At 33.1% G+C, this 21,093-nt stretch overlaps 2 protein-coding genes across 4 annotated transcripts; one reads left to right on the plus strand and one right to left on the minus strand.

Moving 5' to 3' along the window:
• Positions 1–7,471: 7,471 nt before the first annotated feature.
• LOC139518720 (uncharacterized) lies at positions 7,472–16,472 on the plus strand. Of its 3 annotated transcripts, XM_071310212.1 has the most exons (6): positions 7,472–7,548; positions 10,045–10,274; positions 12,007–12,216; positions 13,123–13,332; positions 13,759–13,968; positions 14,847–16,472. In XM_071310212.1, the coding sequence occupies exons 2-6, from the start codon at positions 10,049–10,051 to the stop codon at positions 15,869–15,871; spliced, it is 1,881 nt and encodes a 626-aa protein (XP_071166313.1). In that variant the 5' UTR covers positions 7,472–7,548; positions 10,045–10,048; the 3' UTR covers positions 15,872–16,472. The 3 variants fall into 3 exon arrangements, with proteins under 3 accessions (XP_071166313.1, XP_071166314.1, XP_071166315.1); XM_071310213.1 differs by lacking the exon at positions 12,007–12,216 and having other exon boundaries at positions 14,847–16,433; XM_071310214.1 differs by lacking the exon at positions 13,759–13,968 and having other exon boundaries at positions 14,847–16,014.
• A 1,522-nt stretch (positions 16,473–17,994) lies between these two features.
• Positions 17,995–18,672, minus strand: LOC139518356 (uncharacterized). Its single transcript, XM_071309911.1, has one exon. It carries the CDS (start codon positions 18,661–18,663, stop codon positions 18,031–18,033), a length of 633 nt encoding a protein of 210 aa, XP_071166012.1. The 5' UTR covers positions 18,664–18,672; the 3' UTR covers positions 17,995–18,030.
• Between the last annotated feature and the right edge of the window lie 2,421 nt (positions 18,673–21,093).

Below are 21,093 nucleotides of genomic sequence, written 5' to 3' on the forward strand. Positions count from 1 at the left end.
GGCAAACCTGACATACAACATCACCAAAATCTCTTAGATATGATGAATGACACAAACTTACAACAGCTAGATCTGATAATGATTAACAAACCAACATCAATCAACAAAGTAACTACACTACCACCAATAGGTTCAAGTGACCATGATATTGTCTATGCCGAAGCAGAAATCTGGCTTACGAGAATAAGAGAAACCCCACAAAAAGTATAAAAGTGCAATAAAGCCAACTGGATGGATATTACACTTGACATACTGTGGATTCATTTATTTTCGTGGGTACCAATTTTCGAGGTTTGAGGAAAATTTACATATTCGTGGATATTTAAATTCGTGGTTTTGGCAAAGTCTACACTCATTCCTTTAGAATATTTGTTATTCGTTGAACATTTGAATTCGTGGTTCTCCTGTACCAACGAAATCCTCGAAAATTGGTATCCAACAAATATTAATGATTCCACAGTAGGTATCATCTACAAAACAATCATTGACAACTTTGATTCTCTAGACACCAATGACCTATTGAAACTATTTAAAACTAAACTCTGTAAAAAAAAATATTCCATCAAATATCCTACGAAACAAACACCGATTACCGTGGATATCTGACAAATTGAGACGTCAAATAAACAAGAAAAATAAACTGTTCAAAAAGCGTAAAAACTGCAAATACACTGAGAAATATAAAAAGATGAAAGCTTGGGTACAAAGGAAAGCCTACCAGATATTCAAACACAAAATCAAAGCAAACCTAACAACAAATCAAGTCAATAAGAACTGATAAATCTGGCATCTCTGCACTAAAGAAAGATGGTAACATCATTACAGACGCTACAGAGATAGCAAGTCTTTTAAACGAACAATTCCAATCTGTAATACCCCAGTAACAATAGACCCAATACCAAACAAACGCATCAGTTAACATCCTAACATCAGTAAATTACTTATAATATCAAACGGGATCGAAAAGCTCTTAAATAAGATCAATCCTCATAAAACCACCGACTAGATAATTCAATGGTCGCTTACTCAAAGTAATGCAGACACAAATCGCACCAATTTTGTGCCAATTTTACAGCTAACGACTGGAACCATGCTAGAGTCGCACCAGCATATAAAAAGGATGATAAACATAAACCGGTCAATTATAGACCTACCTCATTAACTTGTATTTGCTGTAAGTAAATGAAGCACATAGTAACATCACATATTATGATCACACATCTATCCCATCGAATTGGAGATAAAGGATACTACAGATACAGTTAAGTCGGCTTCATATCTTGACTTATATCTAGAAATTGACAATGAGGGTCGATTGAAAACAAAACTTTACGACAAAAGAGATGATTTCAGCTTTCCAATTGTTAACTTTCCATTTCTTAGTAGCAACATTCCAGCAGCACCTGCATACGGGGTATATATCTCCCAATTGACACGATATTCCCGTGCTTGCATTTCCTATCATGATTTTCTTGATAGAGGGTTACTGCTCACAAGGAAGCTATTAAACCAAGAGTTCCAAATGGTGAAGTTGAAATCATCCCTTCGTAAATTTTACGGACGCCATCACGAGTTGGTTGACCGTTATGGAATAACCGTTTCACAAATGATATCGGATATGTTCCTTACGTCGTAACTACAATCCCCTTCCCTTTCATGAATGTGACCTACCGAATTAGACTATTTACCGGATTGGTAATCACATAAGCAACACGACGGGTGCCACATGTGGAGCAGGATCTGCTTACCCTTCCGGAGCACCTGAGATCACCCCTAGTTTTTGGTGGGGTTCGTGTTGTTAATTCTTTAGTTTTCTATGTTGTGTCATGTGTACTATTGTTTTTCTGTTTGTCTTTTTCATTTTTAGCCATTACATTCCACGAAGGGTAAGCCTACTATAAGAGATATTATAGAGGCGGGAAATATCCCAAAGGGATTTTCAAACTTAGATGTTGATGACAAACTGACAACGCCAGCATAACTCGAAACACGACCAAAATACAAACAAAAGTATATAAAATACAACATAGAATGGGCAACATGAACAACACCATAAACAGGTGGTTATTTCAGATGCTCCCGAATAGGAAGCAGATCTTGTTCCATAAATCGTTAAACATATATGTCGTTATCTGTGAAGTAGATAATACATAATGGTCAACCAACCGTCATGACGGCTGTTAAATATTTAAGTAGATATAGGAAGATGTGGTGTGAGTGCCAATGAGACAACTCTCCATCCAAACAACAATTCAAAAATTAAACCATTATAGGTTAAAGTACGGCCTTCAACACGGAGCCTTGGCTCACACCGAACAACAAGCTATAAAGGGCCCCAAAATAACTAGTGTAAAACCATTCAAACGGGAAAACCAACGGTCTAATATCCATTTAAGTTCACAACTGAGATTTCTTAGTTTGATTGCTTCCTAGTTATCAGATACCCTCTATAAAGGAAATCACGTCAGTAAATGTACGCTCTTGAATATTGTGTTAACTGAATACACTCCATATGCAGACGTTGTTGGTATGTAACTGCATAGAGATGGAAATTTCACAATTGGGAGGCTATAGTCATCTTTACGATGTCGTAATATTTTGTACTCAACCAACCGTCAATGTCAATTTCTAGTTAGGAGGCATATTTAGCTTTATCTTACCTCCTATTCATTTCTAGGAATATGATTGGTCAAAATCAACCACAAAGAGACTGTGTATATACCATATTATGTTAATAGGCGGTACTTTTTCAATACATGGTTAGCAGTGGTGTTACGTCCCTATGTTGTGTCATGTGTACTATTGTTTGTGTGTTTGTCTTCATTTTTAGCCATGGCGTTGTCAGTTTATTTTAGATTTATGAGTTTGACTGTCCCTTTGGTATCTTTCGTCCCTCTTTTATGAAACATCTCGGATCAAATAACAACTTGTTCGACCTCCAACATGGCTTTCGGCACTCTCGATCTTGCGAAAGACAACTTCTCTCCTTCATCCAAGAACATCAATCTACAAACATCTCAAATACACAAACAGATCTTATAATACTAGTAATGGACTTTGCAATAGCCTTTGATATCCACATCGTCACTTACTATACGAATTAAATCATTTTGGCAGTAACGGAAACACATTAAACTGGATCTCGCCGACAGTACTCAGACAGTTGTTCTAGATGGAAGATCATGAAGCATAGTCCAAGTCATCTGTGTGGTTTCATTAGTAATTGTCTTAGGTCCAGTCGTATTCATGGCCTATATTAACGTCCTTCCAGACTATCTTACTAATAGCTAACTAAAATTGTTTGCTGTTGACAGTATCATAAACATGCCAGTTAAATCCCAGAATGACTGCCTAAAACTGCAAGCTGATCTTGATGCAGCTGCGAAATTGAAAGTGGACTGGCTGATGGCCTTCCACCCAAACAAGTGATATGTTCTCTCTGTCACAACTAAACATCAACCTTTACAACATAATTACACTCTTCACAATCATAGTTAAGGAAATGTTACATCTGCTAAGTACTTAGGCATCACACTACAATCAAACCTAAAATGGGACAAACATATCGATGACAACATCTCGAAAGCCAAAAAAACACTCGGCTTCCTTCGCAGAAACCTGAAAACATCAAATCAAAACTTTAAGAGCCAGGCATACCAAACACATAATAACTGAACTAGTATATATATATATTTAGGGGCCAGCTGAAGAACGCCTCCGGGTGCGGGAATTTTTCGCTGCATTAAAGACCTGTTGGTGAACTTCTGCTGTTGTCTGTTCTATGGTCGGGTTGTTGTCTCTTTGACACATTCTCCATTTCCATTCTCAATTTTACTTGTCCGTACCAAACTCTAGTACTCTTGCTCGGTTTGGGACCCCCACACTTCAGAATCTATCTCGAAGATAGAGATGGTCCAAAGTAGAGCTGCTCGTTATGCCTGCAACAGGTATCATAACACCAGCAGTGTATCAAACATACTCAATACACTCAACTGGCCACAATGAACACAACGTATATCACGTGTACACCTGGTTATGACGAACAAGTTCACACATCATCTTGTTGCTATACCATCTGGCACAATTCTCATCCCATCAGACTGAGGAACCAAAAAACATCATTCTCCCACCTACAGACATATTTACTCATCAAAAGACTCGTACAGATTTTCATTTTCCCCATACACAATAACGCAATGGAATCGTTTAACAACTACAGTTGTAAATACACAGACAGTCGACTCTTTCAGAGAGTAGCGTAGTTTTTATCACTACATCTGTTCTCTGCAACATTTTTGTATATAAATAAAACATTAACTACTTTTAAATGAATAAGCCACGTATGCACCAGTTATCAATCATCTTCAGTCAGATGGAAAACTGGAAAAATTAAAAGAAGAAAAAAGAAGAATTGTGTTGAGCCATTTTACTTAATATTTTATGAATATATGATAACTAAAAGAGGGACGAAAGATACCAAAGGGACAGTCAAACTCATAAATCTAAAACAAACTGACAACGCCATGGCTAAAACTGAAAAAGACAAACAGAAAAACAATAGTACACATGACACAACATAGAAAACTAAAGAATAAACAACACGAACCCCACCAAAAACTAGGGGTGATCTCAGGTGCTCCGGAAGGGTAAACAGATCCTGCTCCACATGTGGCACCCGTCGTGTTGCTTATGTGATTACAAATCCGGTATAAAACATACGTGAATATAGATAGTATTCCTTTTATAATGAGCTGGTAACATATACTATCCAAACATTCTGTCGATAAATATGTTTATGCATTGAACAAAATATGCTTTTCCCACCCTATAATGACACTGTCTTTGTAGTAAATCCATCGAATATGTACTATGAGCGTAGGACGTCAGAGTAATCTCGGACGGGCACAAGTCAAATCGTCTCCTATAGAAAAATTCGACATCTGATAATATATATATGAAACCATTACAGACATACAGTTTTCGAGTTGAGTAGAATATTCCTTATGAATGGCTAAATCTGAGAAATCTCGGACTACGAAGTGCATGTAAATAATAAGCAAAGCTACTTTGTCTTACCTGTACGAGTAGCGTTTTATTGCGTATATGTTTCTGTTATATCAAAATGAAAATAAATTGCGGCATACTGGCCAAAGAAGTGTTTTTCGTCCTTCCCCTTGCAACCATGTCCACTTCGCCGATTTTAAACATTCTTTTTACATGACGTCATGCGGGTTGGATTTGCCGCAATTAGCGTAGAAAAATAGTGCAAGCGCTTTCAGTATTAAACATAAGAAAAACTCATAAATAAGAGAATATTAAAAGGGTTACCAGTTTTAATTACTTTTCAAAAAATATTTTATATTGGTATAGTGATTCTTGAGATTTGATTTCTTATCATGTTTACTGTCTTTGCATGAATCTCTACGCATGATGGTAAAACACCTCTTACGTCATAATATCCATGACGTCATTAGATAAAGTGTTGGAAGGAAAACAACAAACGGATTTTTGTTGTTGTATTATTTTTTTTATTACACAAAATTATGCATTGAGTACATCTATAGAAATTCGGCCAACAGTGTATCAAACAGAACTTGTAGGATTACTGCATTCGGATATTTTGCGATGTCTGCACTCCTACAGTTTTGGATGCCAACATCCCAAAAAAACGGGATGCCAGCATCCCAATAAAACGGGATGCCAGCATCTCAATATAAAGGGATGCCAGCATCTCAATAAAACGGGATGCCAGCATCCCAACAAAACGGGATGCCAGCATCCCAATTTGACTGGATGCCAGCATTTCAATATATTGGAAATCCAGCATCCCCAAAAAATCAAAAAATATTTAAAAAAAATATATATGGAAAACTAGCATCCTAGTAAAAGTAAGATGCTCCAGTACATTATTATTTTAACAACAGCATCTACATCAAATTTTAATGCTGGAAGCATATAAAATCAAACAGACAGCATATGTACTATAAAAAGATGCTACCTTATACAGAATATGAAAGCAATTAAAAAAATGAGAAATACTTTGACAAATTATTCAAAATTAGCATCTTTTCATTGACATATGCTATTTCCTAGTTATCTCACGGAATGTATGAAAAAAACTGTACATGAGAATTTGAAATTTTAGTTGAGAACGCATTATATAATTGAATTCAATGTGATTGTCATACAAGGGAGAGGTTAGATAGCTTTAATCCACCATTTTGTACATGGAAATGCCTGTACTACGTTAGAAATTTTAAAGTTGTTTTTATTCGTTTGATAGATTTTATCTTTTGATTTTGATATTTGATAAAGGACTTTCCGTTTTGAATTTTCATTAGAGCTCTGTAACTTTGTCATTTTACTTTTCACTGATGAATGAGGGTAAAAGTGTTTTGCTATATTTTCCCCCTGATCCTAAAGTCAGGATGATTGAAATGGTTGGACTTTTGGTGAACATTCCAACTGAAGACGATGACTGGAAGGATATATGTTCGATTCAAATAATTAAGATTATTCCAAAGGGTTGGTACCTTCTTAACTAAAGAAATAGAACACTGATCAAATAAATGTTCGAGGAATGGATTCTTTTTTAACAACTTAAATCATCAGTGTGACCAGAATTTTCATACTAAACTAGTTATTTGACCAAAATGGCTCGAATGATTTCATGCATTCTGATTTTCATAACTTATGTCACTAACTATTAGTCTCGAAACCACTTTTATGAAATGTAACACACACAAAAATAATTCCAAAGATAGGTATCAATCAAATGTTATAGTTGATAAACTCATCATAGATACGAGGATTGAAACTTTAATTTTGAACCAGACGCGCGTCTCGTCTACAAAAGACTCATTAGCGTCACTCAAATAAAAAGGGTTAAGGAGGCCACATAAAGTACGAAGTTGAAAAGCATTCAGAGGACAAAAATTTCCGAAAATTGTTGCCAAATTCAGATAAGATAATCTATTGCAGAGTTAGAAAAGTTTTGTTAACAACTAATTTATATCTATAATTATGACCATATCAATAGTATATAATAAGAGCACACAATCAACATAACATTTTATCACATGGTTAAACAGAGTCAACATTGATGACGTGGAATACAAAATGTAAATGGGGAAACTTTTGTTTAAATTTGTGAAGTCGAAATATAAAATTTATAAAATGGAAATAGGGAATGAGCCAAAGAGACAACAACCCGATCAGAGAGGAGAACAGCCCAATGACTTTGTTGTCTTTTTCACAGTTTTCCAATTATGTATTGTATTGGTAAATTTAGTAAAATATAATAAAATATAGCAGTTTTGTAGCTAGATATGATCATAGAATCAAAGTATGCATAACAAGTAACAATCGTAGAATAAGTTATTACACTGATTAGTAAATTTACCTTGCCATACATATTGAAGCAGGTATCTACACGTATGTATTTGTATTTATATTTAACTTGCGTATCTTAGTTCAATAATGAAAGAAGGAAGTACATTTTTCACTTATGTACACACAGGAAAGATTTATGTACGTTTATTAAAACAGGTAATGTAAACAAATTTGAAATATATTAATGGTTTTACCTCAACCAATGTAGTCCAAATTTCAAAATTACAACTTGGACTAAGGCCTTGTTCACTTTGAGCTAAACTCGGTCTGATGTTAATGTTATATATACTTCAACCAAACGCAATTACGTTCCCTTGGATTAAAATCAAAGTTTACATTTAGTTTAAAACATGCAGTAGATTGTCAATGAAGGACTTGTGTCGGTTAAGTGTTCATGAAACAAGATTCTTTAAGACATGAATGCTTTTTTTTCTAAAAATGTGCACACTGTTAACGCTTTTACACCTCTATAAAATTACAAAAAGAAGCATTCAGGCCTTATAATTACAATATAAGACAATAATATAATGTATATTTTAGATCAATGCGTGCAATATTTTGGTAATTTTGGTATCAAATAAAAGCTAAATGACTGACACTTTTCGACTTTTGATCTTAAACAATAAAAAAACTTGTTATAAATTTAAAGAGGAGGAAATATATGATTTTTCCTGTTTCTCATATGGTATGATATGCCCCCAATTCTTGGTGAGCTTTTTGATGAAGTTCGTGTAGCTTAGTCTTTAGATTTTTATTTTGTGTTTTGTGCACCATTGTTTATCTGGAGGTATATTTTTGAGCCATGACATTGTCAGTTTATTTTAACTTATGATTTTGAATGTCCCTTTTGTCTCTCTTATACAAGCAATTATATTAATAGATTAAGGATAGGTATTTGTTGATATTTCAATCTTCGAAGCATGATATTTTATTATTTGTTATTGCTTTTGAACCAACTTTCAGTAACTACAAGTACTCTCAGGTATGTTATTAGTGTATTTTTGGTTTTGGGGATGTATGAATACCCTGCTACGTGCCGTCTGTAATGTGAAACATGATGAATTATGATAAAACAGAACCATTTCAATAGTTAGTCTTTTAAGCATAATATCTTTAATAAGGTTGTACTTTTTTTTTATTGTTATCAATCAATTATAAGATCAACATAAACAATAACTTCTACATTCATGCTAGCAAATATTATTTGATCTCAAGTTGTTAGCATATTTGTGTTGACATGCAATATCATTGATACATTACATTTCTGTTAACTAACTGTTTATTTGACATTAGATGATACAAAACAGTAGGGTTTTTCGAACCCATTGCATAAATAGCTTTTGTCGTATTAAGAGGAATAATGCAGAATGGTTAGCTTTTTACTTTTCCTTTACTTTGTAGTTGGTCTGGCCCTCAAAACGCTTTAATTTGATTTCAACTGAAAAGTCTTATGTAGACTAAATAAAGGCAACAGTAGTATGTAGGTGTTCAAGGGCCATAAATAGATTAAGAGAAAACTAATCCGGATTACAAAATATTAAAGACCGAGGGATAAACACATCAATTATAAATGTTAAACAAAGGAACAACAGGAATAAAATTGAGAATGGAAATGGTGAATGTGTCAAAGCGACAACAACCCGACTGTAGAGCAGACAACAGCCGAAGGCCACAAACGGGTTTCAATGTAGCAATAGCGAGAAACACTCCCGCACCCGGCGGCGTCCTTCAGCTGGCCCCTAAAGGTTGCACTTTGTAAATACACCTGTTTCTCAAACAACGCCTCTTTTACATACTGGTTCCAAGATATGGTCTCTGTGTTCAATCTCATAGAGACATAACTTTGGAATGTTGCCAGTAAATATACATGTGCATATTGTTTACATTGAAATCTGTGGTAACCCTCCATTCGAGGTAGGGGTCGTTACGAAAATTAGTGTCAGTTTAAAATCTGAAAAGTTCAGGTCATATAAACGTTGAAAATATGCTACACAGCCCTATATTTTGACCTTTGAAAAAAATTGAAGTGCATATGAACTTTCAATTCTAGGATGGTTTTTTTTCAAAACTTCATAGTAAAACTGGTACAGTTTTAGCCGTAAAAGGAGTGAAATTGCATTGTCAATATTTAAAGAAATGCAACCTCAAGAAATATGTATTTTAGTTGAGTGAAAATAGACGTCATACTACACTCCGAATTATACACAAGCAACTTAAAGGAACACTGTATATTATTATTATACAAATCTTATTTTTGGCTTATTTATTTAATCCACATATTGCTCTAGCACTGGTTTATCTATGAATCACATCAATATCGTTTAGTTTTTGGTGGTTTTTTGTTATCAATAAAGGTCATAAGATATTGAATAGTAATGGCAAATTACTGCATTACAACTTTTGTCAGTCAATTGTTACTTCGATATACTATTGCAGAATGTATCGTCATACTTTTACGATTCCTTTTAAGAGTAAATTATTAATGATTAAATGATTACAGTTTGAAATATGTTGTAGCAATAGATTTTTAACGTTTATCTTTGTTAATGAAAACCTGTCACAAACAAAATCTTTTGACTATGTTTCACTTTTATTTGAGAGAATATAAAATTCACGGTTGGTAATAAATAAAAGGCTATTATGTATTTTTAGAACAATGGAGAAACAGGCTGGTAAAGTCGATGGTAACGCAAATGGTGATTGTACTGACGACGATTTGTTAAAAGGATCTGACGACGCAGTCAATGTTGTTAAATCCCCAAAACATACGTCTAGCATTCAATTAGATCTGCCTTATAAAACATATAACATCTTTATTGGAACTATTGTATCTTTTATTGGCGTTATGGTAACGGTACTAATGCTTTTCGTTATTTCAAATGGTAAGCTATTATTTTAAACACACTGAGATACAGTGGGCATGTATATTATATGGTTGTCACTTGTTAAGAGTTGTTTGTATGAAATACTTATTTCCAGTCACTGTATAATGAATTGAATCATTATCCAAGACAATATATTGTTAGTTAAATTGCTGACAAATTGAAAATAATGATGTAACATCTACACATGCCGAAAAAAAACATGTCTTACATTTATCTCTAGATTCGTCTTCCGTGACAAGGTAACACTACGACTATTGATGTTTTATTTTAATAAAGTGGGTGTGGTCGAGTGGTCTAGAGCACTGGACATAAGGCTAAGGGATTGGTGCGGTGGTTTATCAAAGGTGTGTATTCGAAACTCGCTGAGGGACGGACAAAAATGTGTCAGCTGACAAAACTAATTCTAACACTGTCGGGTGTAATTTTCAGTCATATGTATATATTCTCTTGTAACAACTTCATTCTGTATCAAACTTCACCACATAATACTAGTTTAATGTACGTCACCCCATGATAATGTAAGCCTTTGAAAAAACATTTGAAGATAATAGCATACTGTGGCGGTATAAAGGAATACAAAACTCATAATTAAAGTGTAAAGCTAAACGCCGCTGCTATGTTGATTAAATATATTACTCATATTAAAAACACATATGGATACATTACACCCAACTATATACGTCACAAACATTTTTTGATTCGAGCGTTTCTGATGAGTCTTTTGTAGACGAAACGCGCGTCTGGCGTTAGTGTAATATTTTAGTCCTGGTATCTATAATGAATCTATTTTCAAAGTCAATAGACCATAACTAAGGGGACGGGGCCAAATAATCTCCATGTAATTGAGATGTGCCATTTTTTATACAACTGCATACCAAATATCTTTGACTTACCACTAGTGGTTCACTATAAACTAGATCTACTAACAATTTAATACATTGTTCACGCCGCCGCCGTCGTCGTCGCCGACGTCAGAAACATCATACCTATGTCTTGCTTTTTTACTCTATCAAGCGAGACAAAAAAACAACACGGTGTCGAGGAAAAATCTGAAAGGATTTAACAGACTAATAAACTGATGATGAAAGGTTGAAATAAATCTATAAAACATAAAGCCAACAAGTTTTTATTGTTGTCATAACGGAAATACTTGCCTTTCAAAACAAAAAAAGAAATCTGAAAGGATTCAACAGACGAAGAAATTGATACATGTAATGACCGATTGAATATATTATAAAGAAAATAATTCAGCGTTTAATAAAAATAATCACATGCACTAAACTGCAATGGGGAACGCAATCGACTATTTCGAATCGAGATACTAAAAGTTAGCGGAAAGATGAAAGTACAAATATTACAGACAATAACCAACCATCCAATGTTTAATTACACAGCATTAAATTTGGTAATTGAGAAGTTACTTTCAAATATGAATGTCACGGCATGCAGTTTTTACACTTGTCATAAAAGTGGAAGAGAAAGCAGTCGTTGAATCTAGATTTATCTTTTTTTGTCTGTACTTCGTTATGTATGTGACAGATGTTTTGTATTTGACACATCGGTTGTTAAAGTCAAACGATCGATTTTGTAAGCTTTTGTGGAATTTCTCCTTTTTGAATTTATTGAAGTTCTGTATCTTTTTTATACTCTTTCGTCTTAAGTCAAATATTTTTATGTATATTAATTGTGCTAACAAAGAAACTTAATAGTATGCTTTATCCTGTTTAAGATGACCAAAAGAATGTTTTCCAATTAACAAAAGATATTTCAAGAATATCAAATCAGTTAGAAATTTTATCAAAGGAAAAAAATAGCCATAGTTCAAAAACAGATGGACAACCAACATGCAAAAATATTAACAATAGCTATCTTTACTATGCTCTTCAAGAAGAAAACAGGAAACTGAAAGACGAACTTCAAAAAACAAAATCTAGAAAAGGTTAGTAAGGTTTCCTTTTTTGTTGTTTATCCGTGACTTTTGCGATAGAATTGCAGAAGAGTGTCTATCAACCATATAGTTTCGAATTTGATACAATACCAACGGTAATACTTATTTTACCGACAAGGAATATTTTCAGTTATCAACATATGTTCCTGTTGATAAAAAGAACCTCACAACTGTATGTTTCTGGTTACAGCAGAACATGACACCACTCAGTGTACTTCACAAATACAAAAGTAGCCTAACAGTTTGTAAAAATTACCCTATAAAATGTGTAGAACGGGAAAAAGTCGGATAAATAACTAGGCTTCTTAGTAAATTCCCTTTAAATATTTATCTAGTTAAACATGATTTGAGACTACAAAAAAAGAGAATACCATATCTAGTTATTTTTCAAAATGTAAATAAGTGGGTAAAAAATTCCACGTACAATAGTTATAAATAGATTCATAAAATGTTGGGTGGTTTTTTTAACAATCTTTACATACCATGAAAAAATATATAGTATACAGTGTTCTTTTCTTCATTAAAATAACATTAACGCAAATTTAAAACAAACTTTCAATGTAAAACTATGCAGCATTGAATTTGTTATTTGAAAAGTAAAGGTCAAATATCAGATTTCAAACTGTCATCGAGTGAAACATGGTGCATGCTATGGAAGCAGATTTAACCATTTTTGAGACTCTCTGTACTTTTTCATGAATATAACAGTTGGTTTCCTTATTTCATTCGTTGGAAGTTAAGTCTAACGTTCGATTTTGTAAACCTTTGTGGACCTCTCCTTTTTGAATTTACTTTGAAGTTCGATATTTTTGTTTTACTTTTTCGTCCTGAGTACCAGTTTTTATGTATTTTAATTGATAAGAAAGATAGTTGAAAGTATCCATTATTCTATTTTAGATGACCAAAAGTATCTTTTTCAATTATCAAAAGATGTTTCAAGAATATGGAATCAGTTAGAAAGTTTATTATCGAAAGTAGATAGTCATAATTCAAGACCAGATGGACCACAAACATGTGACAAAATCAACACTAGGTATCTTTACTATGCTATTCAAAAAGAAAACATAAGACTAAAAGACGAACTGAAAATTACAAAATCTAGAAAAGGTAAGAGATTTTTACTTTTTTATTGAACATTAATATTGAATTCTACAATTACCGACTAATTAGTTTCAAATTCTAGCATAAGTACATGAAGTGATAGAAAAAGAAATAATTTGAATACAGGAACAGATATAATTTGCACAAGAGTGTGTAATGTTATTTGATTTTTCCATGTGATTATGTTGACAAAAAGAACCTTGCTATGAAAGCAGATTTAACATTTTTGAGCGAGAGAGAGAATGACAGGGTTTTTTTCATTTGACTAGTTGGTTCTCAAAGTCTTAAGTTCGATTTTAAAAGCTTTTGTCGACTTCCCCTTTTTGAATTTAGTTGTAGTTCGGTATTTTTGCTATACTTTTTCGTCCTAAATTCATTTTTTTATGTTTGTTAATTCCTAACCAATTGAATTTAATCTTTATCCTGTTATAGATGACCAAAAGAATGGTTGTCAATTAACAAAAGATATGTCAAGAATATCGAATCAGTTAGAAGGTTTATCATCGAAAATAGACAGTCATAGGTCAAAACCAGATGGACAACAAACATGTGAAAAAACCAACACAAATTATCTTAACTATGCTTTTCAAGAGGAAAACAAAAGACTGAAAGACGAACTTCAAAAAACAAAATCTAGAAAAGGTAAAAGATGATTTTGTTGTTTTTCCAAGACTATTTATAAGAATTTTAAAATTACCGACAAAACAAAATGAAAACAAATACAGAAAGTGTTTCAGACTGCTAAATGATTAAATGACAGTATTAAAAACCTCCATATATTGTGCTTCTTTTTGCGTTTCACGCATAAAGGTTTATCTGTATTAGATAGGTGATATGCACAGATCTTTTGACAGTAAGAGTGTTTTTCATCAATAAACCAATATACTTCATTGCAGAGACATTTTATGTAAGAGCCTTTTTTAATTGAATTATTCGTTACCTTTGATAGCATACCCGCAACTTGTAGTTGTATTCCACATGTTACACCGGTTGGACGTTTGGCTATGGGATAAAACATCATTAAATGCATTCTATTACTTAATCTCATTTTAAAAATGATGACGCAATACATGTAAAGATGAGATTTATTAAGAAAAGCACAATTCTTTTAGAACAATCGTACTAACATCAAAACATGTGTTCTCATCATTATTCATTTTGTGTAAAATATGTTGTTATTGGGTTTTTTTAAATTTTGATTGTAACTACTTTAACTTCTATGTCCAACTCAATCTTTAAATATCATGGTCGTAATCTCAACACATATTCATTAAATTGATAATCCTTGAATCGAAGTATTTGTCTCTGTTTGAGCTTTCCTGATGGTCAAAAAGTCATATGGACAAATATTCAATTTCTTCTCCTACCCTGAGAATGAATCTGGTTCAAATGTTAAGCTGAAAGCAAACGCTAGTAAGCGTACATATAACTTTACATGGTTGCGTATGCTCTAATTGTTACTTGTTTGTATTTTGTTTTTAAATTGCTAGATAATTTTGTCAGTCTCATTTCTTTTGCAGATTCAATCAAATGTGAAGACACTAATGATAAACCGAACCAACAAGAAGGGAGAGAAGAACCGTATAAATTTAGTTGTAACTCGGTCCAAAGTTCAAACAACATGAATGGATGGGTTGTCGCCAATAGAAGTTTATCATTTGGCAGTTCTGATCATTTTAATATTAAAATACAATTTAGACTATCATATCCCGAAATATCTGATAACGGTAAAATATTATTTGAGTTTGGTCTAACGACATTAGCTGATTGCTTAATTCCAAATTATCCAGCCATAATTGTCAGAGGTCAAAGATGTGAAAAAGAACCTGGAATGTGTCTTTATGTTAAAGATAATGTATTGACAAAACTGGAAGGCCATGTGTTTGACCAGATGTCGGATTATATACAAGGGCAACTAACTCTGGAACTTCATAAATCATACTTTGTTCTAATGTCGAACCAGAAGAATATATATATTTCAAATATGCTCAATTTTTCCTCCGATGTGAAACTTTGGCCAGTTTTTAGATTTTACAATACACACCTCATTAATATATCACAAACAATCTTTTCCGAAAACAAAATAAGTTTCAATAGAACAACTGGTGACCCACATTTCTTTGTATCTGAAGACAACAGCACGATATCAAATTGCAATTTGAGGTCTAAAAGAACAAGTCATACTAGATGGGAGGTTAGCTTGATGATTAGTGAAACTGCTTTCTTCATGGCCTTTACAGTTCTTTGCTACCTTTTAACAATTAAAAAAACATATAACGAAACATTTGTCGATATCCCAATGGTTATTTCTTTTATCATTTCTTTTTTTCTTGGTACATTTCTTTCATTATATTACCTCTACATGAATTGGTCATTGCATTTGAGTTTAGTAGCGAGTGCGTTTCTTGGAAACTTACTTTACGATCTAAGAAAAAATGAGTCTAAAATGGACCCCGAATTTTTTTTTTTAGTAACCTTATATTTTTCTACGTACATTGCGGTCTTTGTAAGGAGATCAGATATGTTTTATTTAATATTTTATTGAAAACAGTTATTTATTAATCTCAGTATGAAAATCCAAAATAATATCAATCTGCGAAACATCGAAAATATTGAGAAATAGGAAGGGGTAGGTAGGACAATATGAACGTAATCTATGAATTACTGCTTTAGTATTTAGTCAGTGATTTCGTCACCACAAATTACTTAAAACCTTTACTAAATTCTTCCATAGATATAGAGATTCGGTTTTGAAGGTTGTTTGTACTAGTAGAAAACTTATTTCAAACGGAATAGCACATCCTCATGTACTTGTTTGGCTTTATAAATGTTTTAATATGAGCGTCACTGGTGAGTCTTATGTACACGAAAAGCGCGTCTGGCGTACTAAATTATTATCCTGGTACCTTTGATAACTATTTATAGGAGATGTTGTTTACCGTTTTCGGAAATTTAGACACGATCCGGACAATCTTATTGATCCCTTAAATTAACTTATTCTAAAAGGTTAACAATTCAATAAAGTAATTATATCTTTGAACATTGAATTTATTGGTATTAATATTGATTGTGTTAAAAATGTAGCAGACAATTAAAAGCAAACTAAATATTATTGTTATATACATATGCACTCGCATGAATCTAAAGTCTGTCAATACCTATATCTTGGCATTGCACAAGGTCTTGTTTTTTCTGTGATTATTAATGACGTCTTGATACTAAATCCATTGGCTGTTGGATGTGTACTGATTGATAATTTAGTCTTAGATGCATGAGGTTTTTTTTTTTATATAAGTTGGTAATAGCTTTGAACTAACTGTCAGTAACTGTGAGTACTCTCAGATCTGTATTTAGTGCCTTTTTTGTTGTTAGGGTGTTCAGGTACCTGGTCATGTCAATTCTGCGCTTGTGGAAGATGATTTTCTATTTGTATCCATCTTATGAGTTAATAAGACTCATCAGTGATGCTCGAATAAAAATAAAGTTAAAAAGCGCAAATAAAGAAAGAAGTTGCAGTGCATTTCGGACAAAAACTACTAAACGTTTTGACAAATACAGCTAAGGTAATATATTTCTGAGGTAGAAAAGCCTTAGTATTTCAAAAAAGTTTTTTAACAGTTAAGTTATATTAATGACCATATCAATGATAATTCATGTCAACATGTAGTGATGACTACATGGCTGGTGGTACACTCGGGAAATAAAACAATCCACCAACAGTGTCATCGACTCAGTGGATGTAAATACACTTATCATAGATATGAGGATTGAAATTCAAGCCTCTTTCAACTGATGTTTACAGCTTGATATTATGTATGTTAGGAGAGGATTGGGGGCTCGGAAGCATGTTTAACCCCCGCCACATTCTGTATGTATGAACCTACCCCAAGTCCGGAGCCTGTAATTCAATGGTCGTCCTTTGTTGTTGTTGTAGGCTTAATTTGTTATATATTTATATAAAAGGGAAGACATACTTAATTAACTCGTGAAGGAACGCTCGTTGTCATCGGTAAATAAACAAATACAAATTTAATGTTAACATTAAAAAAAAATCTATTTTCAGTTTGCCTCAGATTCCTTCTTGACATCCCCTGCCCCTCCCTAAATTCCTAGTCTTTTCAACTTATCCGACTTACCCTCCAAGAATATCATACACTAGTCACAAATTTTAAGCGGATATCAAGAAATTTTATTTTACAAGGTTATAACGGTTCATTCTGGCTATTCCTACATTTTGAATTTTATAGGTAAAATAGTATAATTTCATGTAGGAGTTCCCAGAATTTTTGTGTAAACAATGGGATTATGTAGGATTATGTTGTAACAACACTAAACTAATGAGATCTAATGAATCAAGGTAAATCCAGGTAATTCTTGTAGAAAATAAAGAAAAAGAATAATTTATATCACAATCTTTTATTTCATTTAATAATTTCATAGCACAGTTTATGTAAATAGTATTCAAAAGCACAATATGAATTTATAGCTATAATGAAATGCACAAGTATTTGCAATTATTTACAATAATATATATAAGTAAATGATATCATTTGAAATATCAATGTTAAATCATTCTTTAAACCAAAGCACTAAATTTTGAGTCACACTAAACAAAGCACCAAAAGTATACTAAATTGACATTATTCATAGCACTCGCATAGTAATACATTGAACATGATTGAACATATAAAAGAATACAAAGTCTTAATCAATGTGCAGGAGATGAGAAGCAGCATCTCCATACTCCACTGGAGTAAGTTCATCATTCTGTAACCTTATTTTCAGTGTTTGGAGTCTGTCATCTATTTCCCTGTACTTCCTCTTTCTTGGGATACGTTTCCCACCAGCTCTGTACTGGATCAATGTTAGAGCATGGAAGGCTTCTTCTTGTCTTAACAAACTAATCATACTAAAGATGTTTGGGTGAGCTGCCTTTACTAATTTCTTTAGCTTGCTATGCCAACCTTCTAAATGGTTTGTTGTTCTAGGACCTTCTGTTGCATAGTGATTCCACAGACTTTGGTTGCTCTCTACCCAGTAGCTGGTTACATAGTCAGTAAAGCTAAGTGTAGGTGTAGTAGTATCTGAATCATCGATGTCTTCAAGTGCATTAAACCAAACATCTTCAATTGTATTGGGTGGTAACAGTGGCAGTACTGCAGCTCTACGAACAAGTTGGTGTATGTCGCCCTTTTCATTATATTCAGTTTGCAGACCATGCTTCTGTGCATTTCTCCAGATACACTGGGTGTAGTGGAAAAAGCACCCTTTGATGTGGATATCTGGGAAGACTGAAGTTGCTGCATTTCTGATGGCTATTTCATAGTCGAGGAACATCTTGGCTGGTTGAAGAAGGATGTTGTATTGGTTACATAAATCATTAATAATAGTAAGTAGCCTTGTGTACATCTGCTGATCTTTACCGGGTAGGAAGCAGTAAACCAGTGGAAACATAGTACCATCAACTTTGGCGTGGAATGTGTACAGCTGGTAGAACAGTGTTGGACAAACATAGAATGTTCCATCACAGTAGATGGTGTCTGCTGCTGCTAGATGATATAGGTTCTCTTGGGTACTGAATACAAGCATTCGCCCATTGGTGTTATCATCTGCAAGTAGGAAGGGTTGGCCAGTAGTAGTTTGAGCCCATTCACCATCTACTGTGATATCTTCTACTGTTGTTGGTAGTGCTGGTATTAGCTTGTGTCTCTCGTTGTAAAGCTGGTCTTTGCATGAGTAGAAGGTTGGTATGTGTTCTACTAGTTGGTGTGTGTCATCATTCCATTCTCGGTCTCGTAGTTTTACCAATTCTTCTTCATAAATAGTTGGTATTGCAGTGAGTTCATCTTTACAACGAGATTTCATACGTTGTAATACATCGTCTACTCTGAGTTGCATTCTGTCTGAGGGATGGTTGTGATTAGCATCCACTTTGGTTGGTATGTTGTTGTGTGTGTTGACAGTAGCAGGGCAGTTACGGGTAGAGCATTTCCAATAACATCTGTCTCCACGTCTTGACTTTATCTGGAACTTGTAGTTATTGTGTACTAAGTTCTGTTTGCCTAATCTATTTGTTGTAAACTTGATATCTAACTGTGCATTTGCCATGATGAACTGAGAATGATCATTACAGGAAAAATCTGGCTTCTTATAGTAATGCTTAATTGTTTGGTAGAGCTTGTGGTGTTCAGTTAAGACACTGAGCACAAGTTAATAGTGTTAAGCTAATCAAAGTTCATAGTCATTTGGCTTTGCTTAATCTATTAGGCCAATTAATACACTTATCTGATTATGATAATTAAGTACTTTTGATATTATATTCATTTTTTAAAATCATAATTTGTTAAAATAATGAAATTATTAAATTCTTTGAGAATTTTTCTGAAGTTGAAAATGTGGGTAACTATTTATTTTCTTTTTAAATGCTTTGACTACTTATTCATTCATTTTATTTTTATTTTTCCAATCCTTTTACTTCCTTTTCTTTCAATTAGTTTTATTTTTTAGAAATTCTATGGTATTAAAATACTTAAAATTATTACTTTATGCATGTTTTCAAACAAAAAAGTCTCATTTATTACATATAAGTAATAATTTTTATTTAATTTCCACAGGTAAATTTACCTTTGACCAAATTAGACACTAATGACTAAAACAACATATTTTGCAATAAAAACATGTATTGTTCTTCCACTAATCCCCCATGTAGGAATAGCCAGAATAGTAAAATACAAAATGTAGGAATAGCCAGAAGACACCGGTTATAACTACCATCTTCAGAAGCATTATCATTAGATTTGATAGAAAATAGCATTTTTTAAATCTTTTTTTTTTAATTTTTATGCAGGGTTCATTAAGTTTTTTTCTTTTTTATGGAATACACACGCTCTCAAAGGTTTTTGATTAAATGTTGTTTTTTCTTATTCGTAGAGATAAACGACAACTAAAGAAAAGAAAAAAATATCTTTATTTTGTTTCTTAAGAACTACGTTATTTTCTATTTTTACTGATATGCCTCTAGGATATAATGCTAGGTAGTATCCCGTCATTGTGAAAGGTGCGGTGATACGTATTTGTATCATTTTTTCCACATATTCCGTTCTTTGAAAATTTCACCACACAAGGAAAAAAATCCTAACGAACGTAACATTTGGTCTGTCACATTTCAATCCTATAATACAAATAGATGGATGTAATACTGTTTTATCTTCGTTGTAATCATGATAAAGTATTTTCCAATGTTTGTCAACTAAAAACAGTTTTGAATTTCGACCGTCTCTCCAAAACTTCGACGAACACAGCACTACACACACATTAATTCACTTCACCTTTTTATCAATTTTCTACGTCACAGCATTACACAAACATTTATTAATAATAAAATATTAATATACTGAAACATTTATAACACATCATATCTGACATTGTTTTCCTCAATAGTTATGAGACTGCAAAACACTATAGTGGTCATCTTGAAAATTACTGACGATAAGCCATATTCTGGCTTTGTTACTATGGAAACTAATACGCACAATCGGATAATTTTGTTCAAAGACGTTCTATCCTAAATTATTTATGTATTCGTTGTTATTATGGGGTCGAAATTTACTATTATATTATCCATTTATGTATTTTTCTGTCCTGAGAGTTCTTGCATTTATTTGTACTGTATTCCTGTCATGTAATGTTATAATTGTAACGATATGCTTTACATTGGCATCACGCGCGTGGTTTGGGTAATACCAAAACGAGCCATTTTTTTCATAA

The sequence above is a fragment of the Mytilus edulis genome, chromosome 4 (assembly GCF_963676685.1).
Source record: "Mytilus edulis chromosome 4, xbMytEdul2.2, whole genome shotgun sequence".
In the NCBI taxonomy this organism is placed as follows: domain Eukaryota; kingdom Metazoa; phylum Mollusca; class Bivalvia; order Mytilida; family Mytilidae; genus Mytilus; species Mytilus edulis.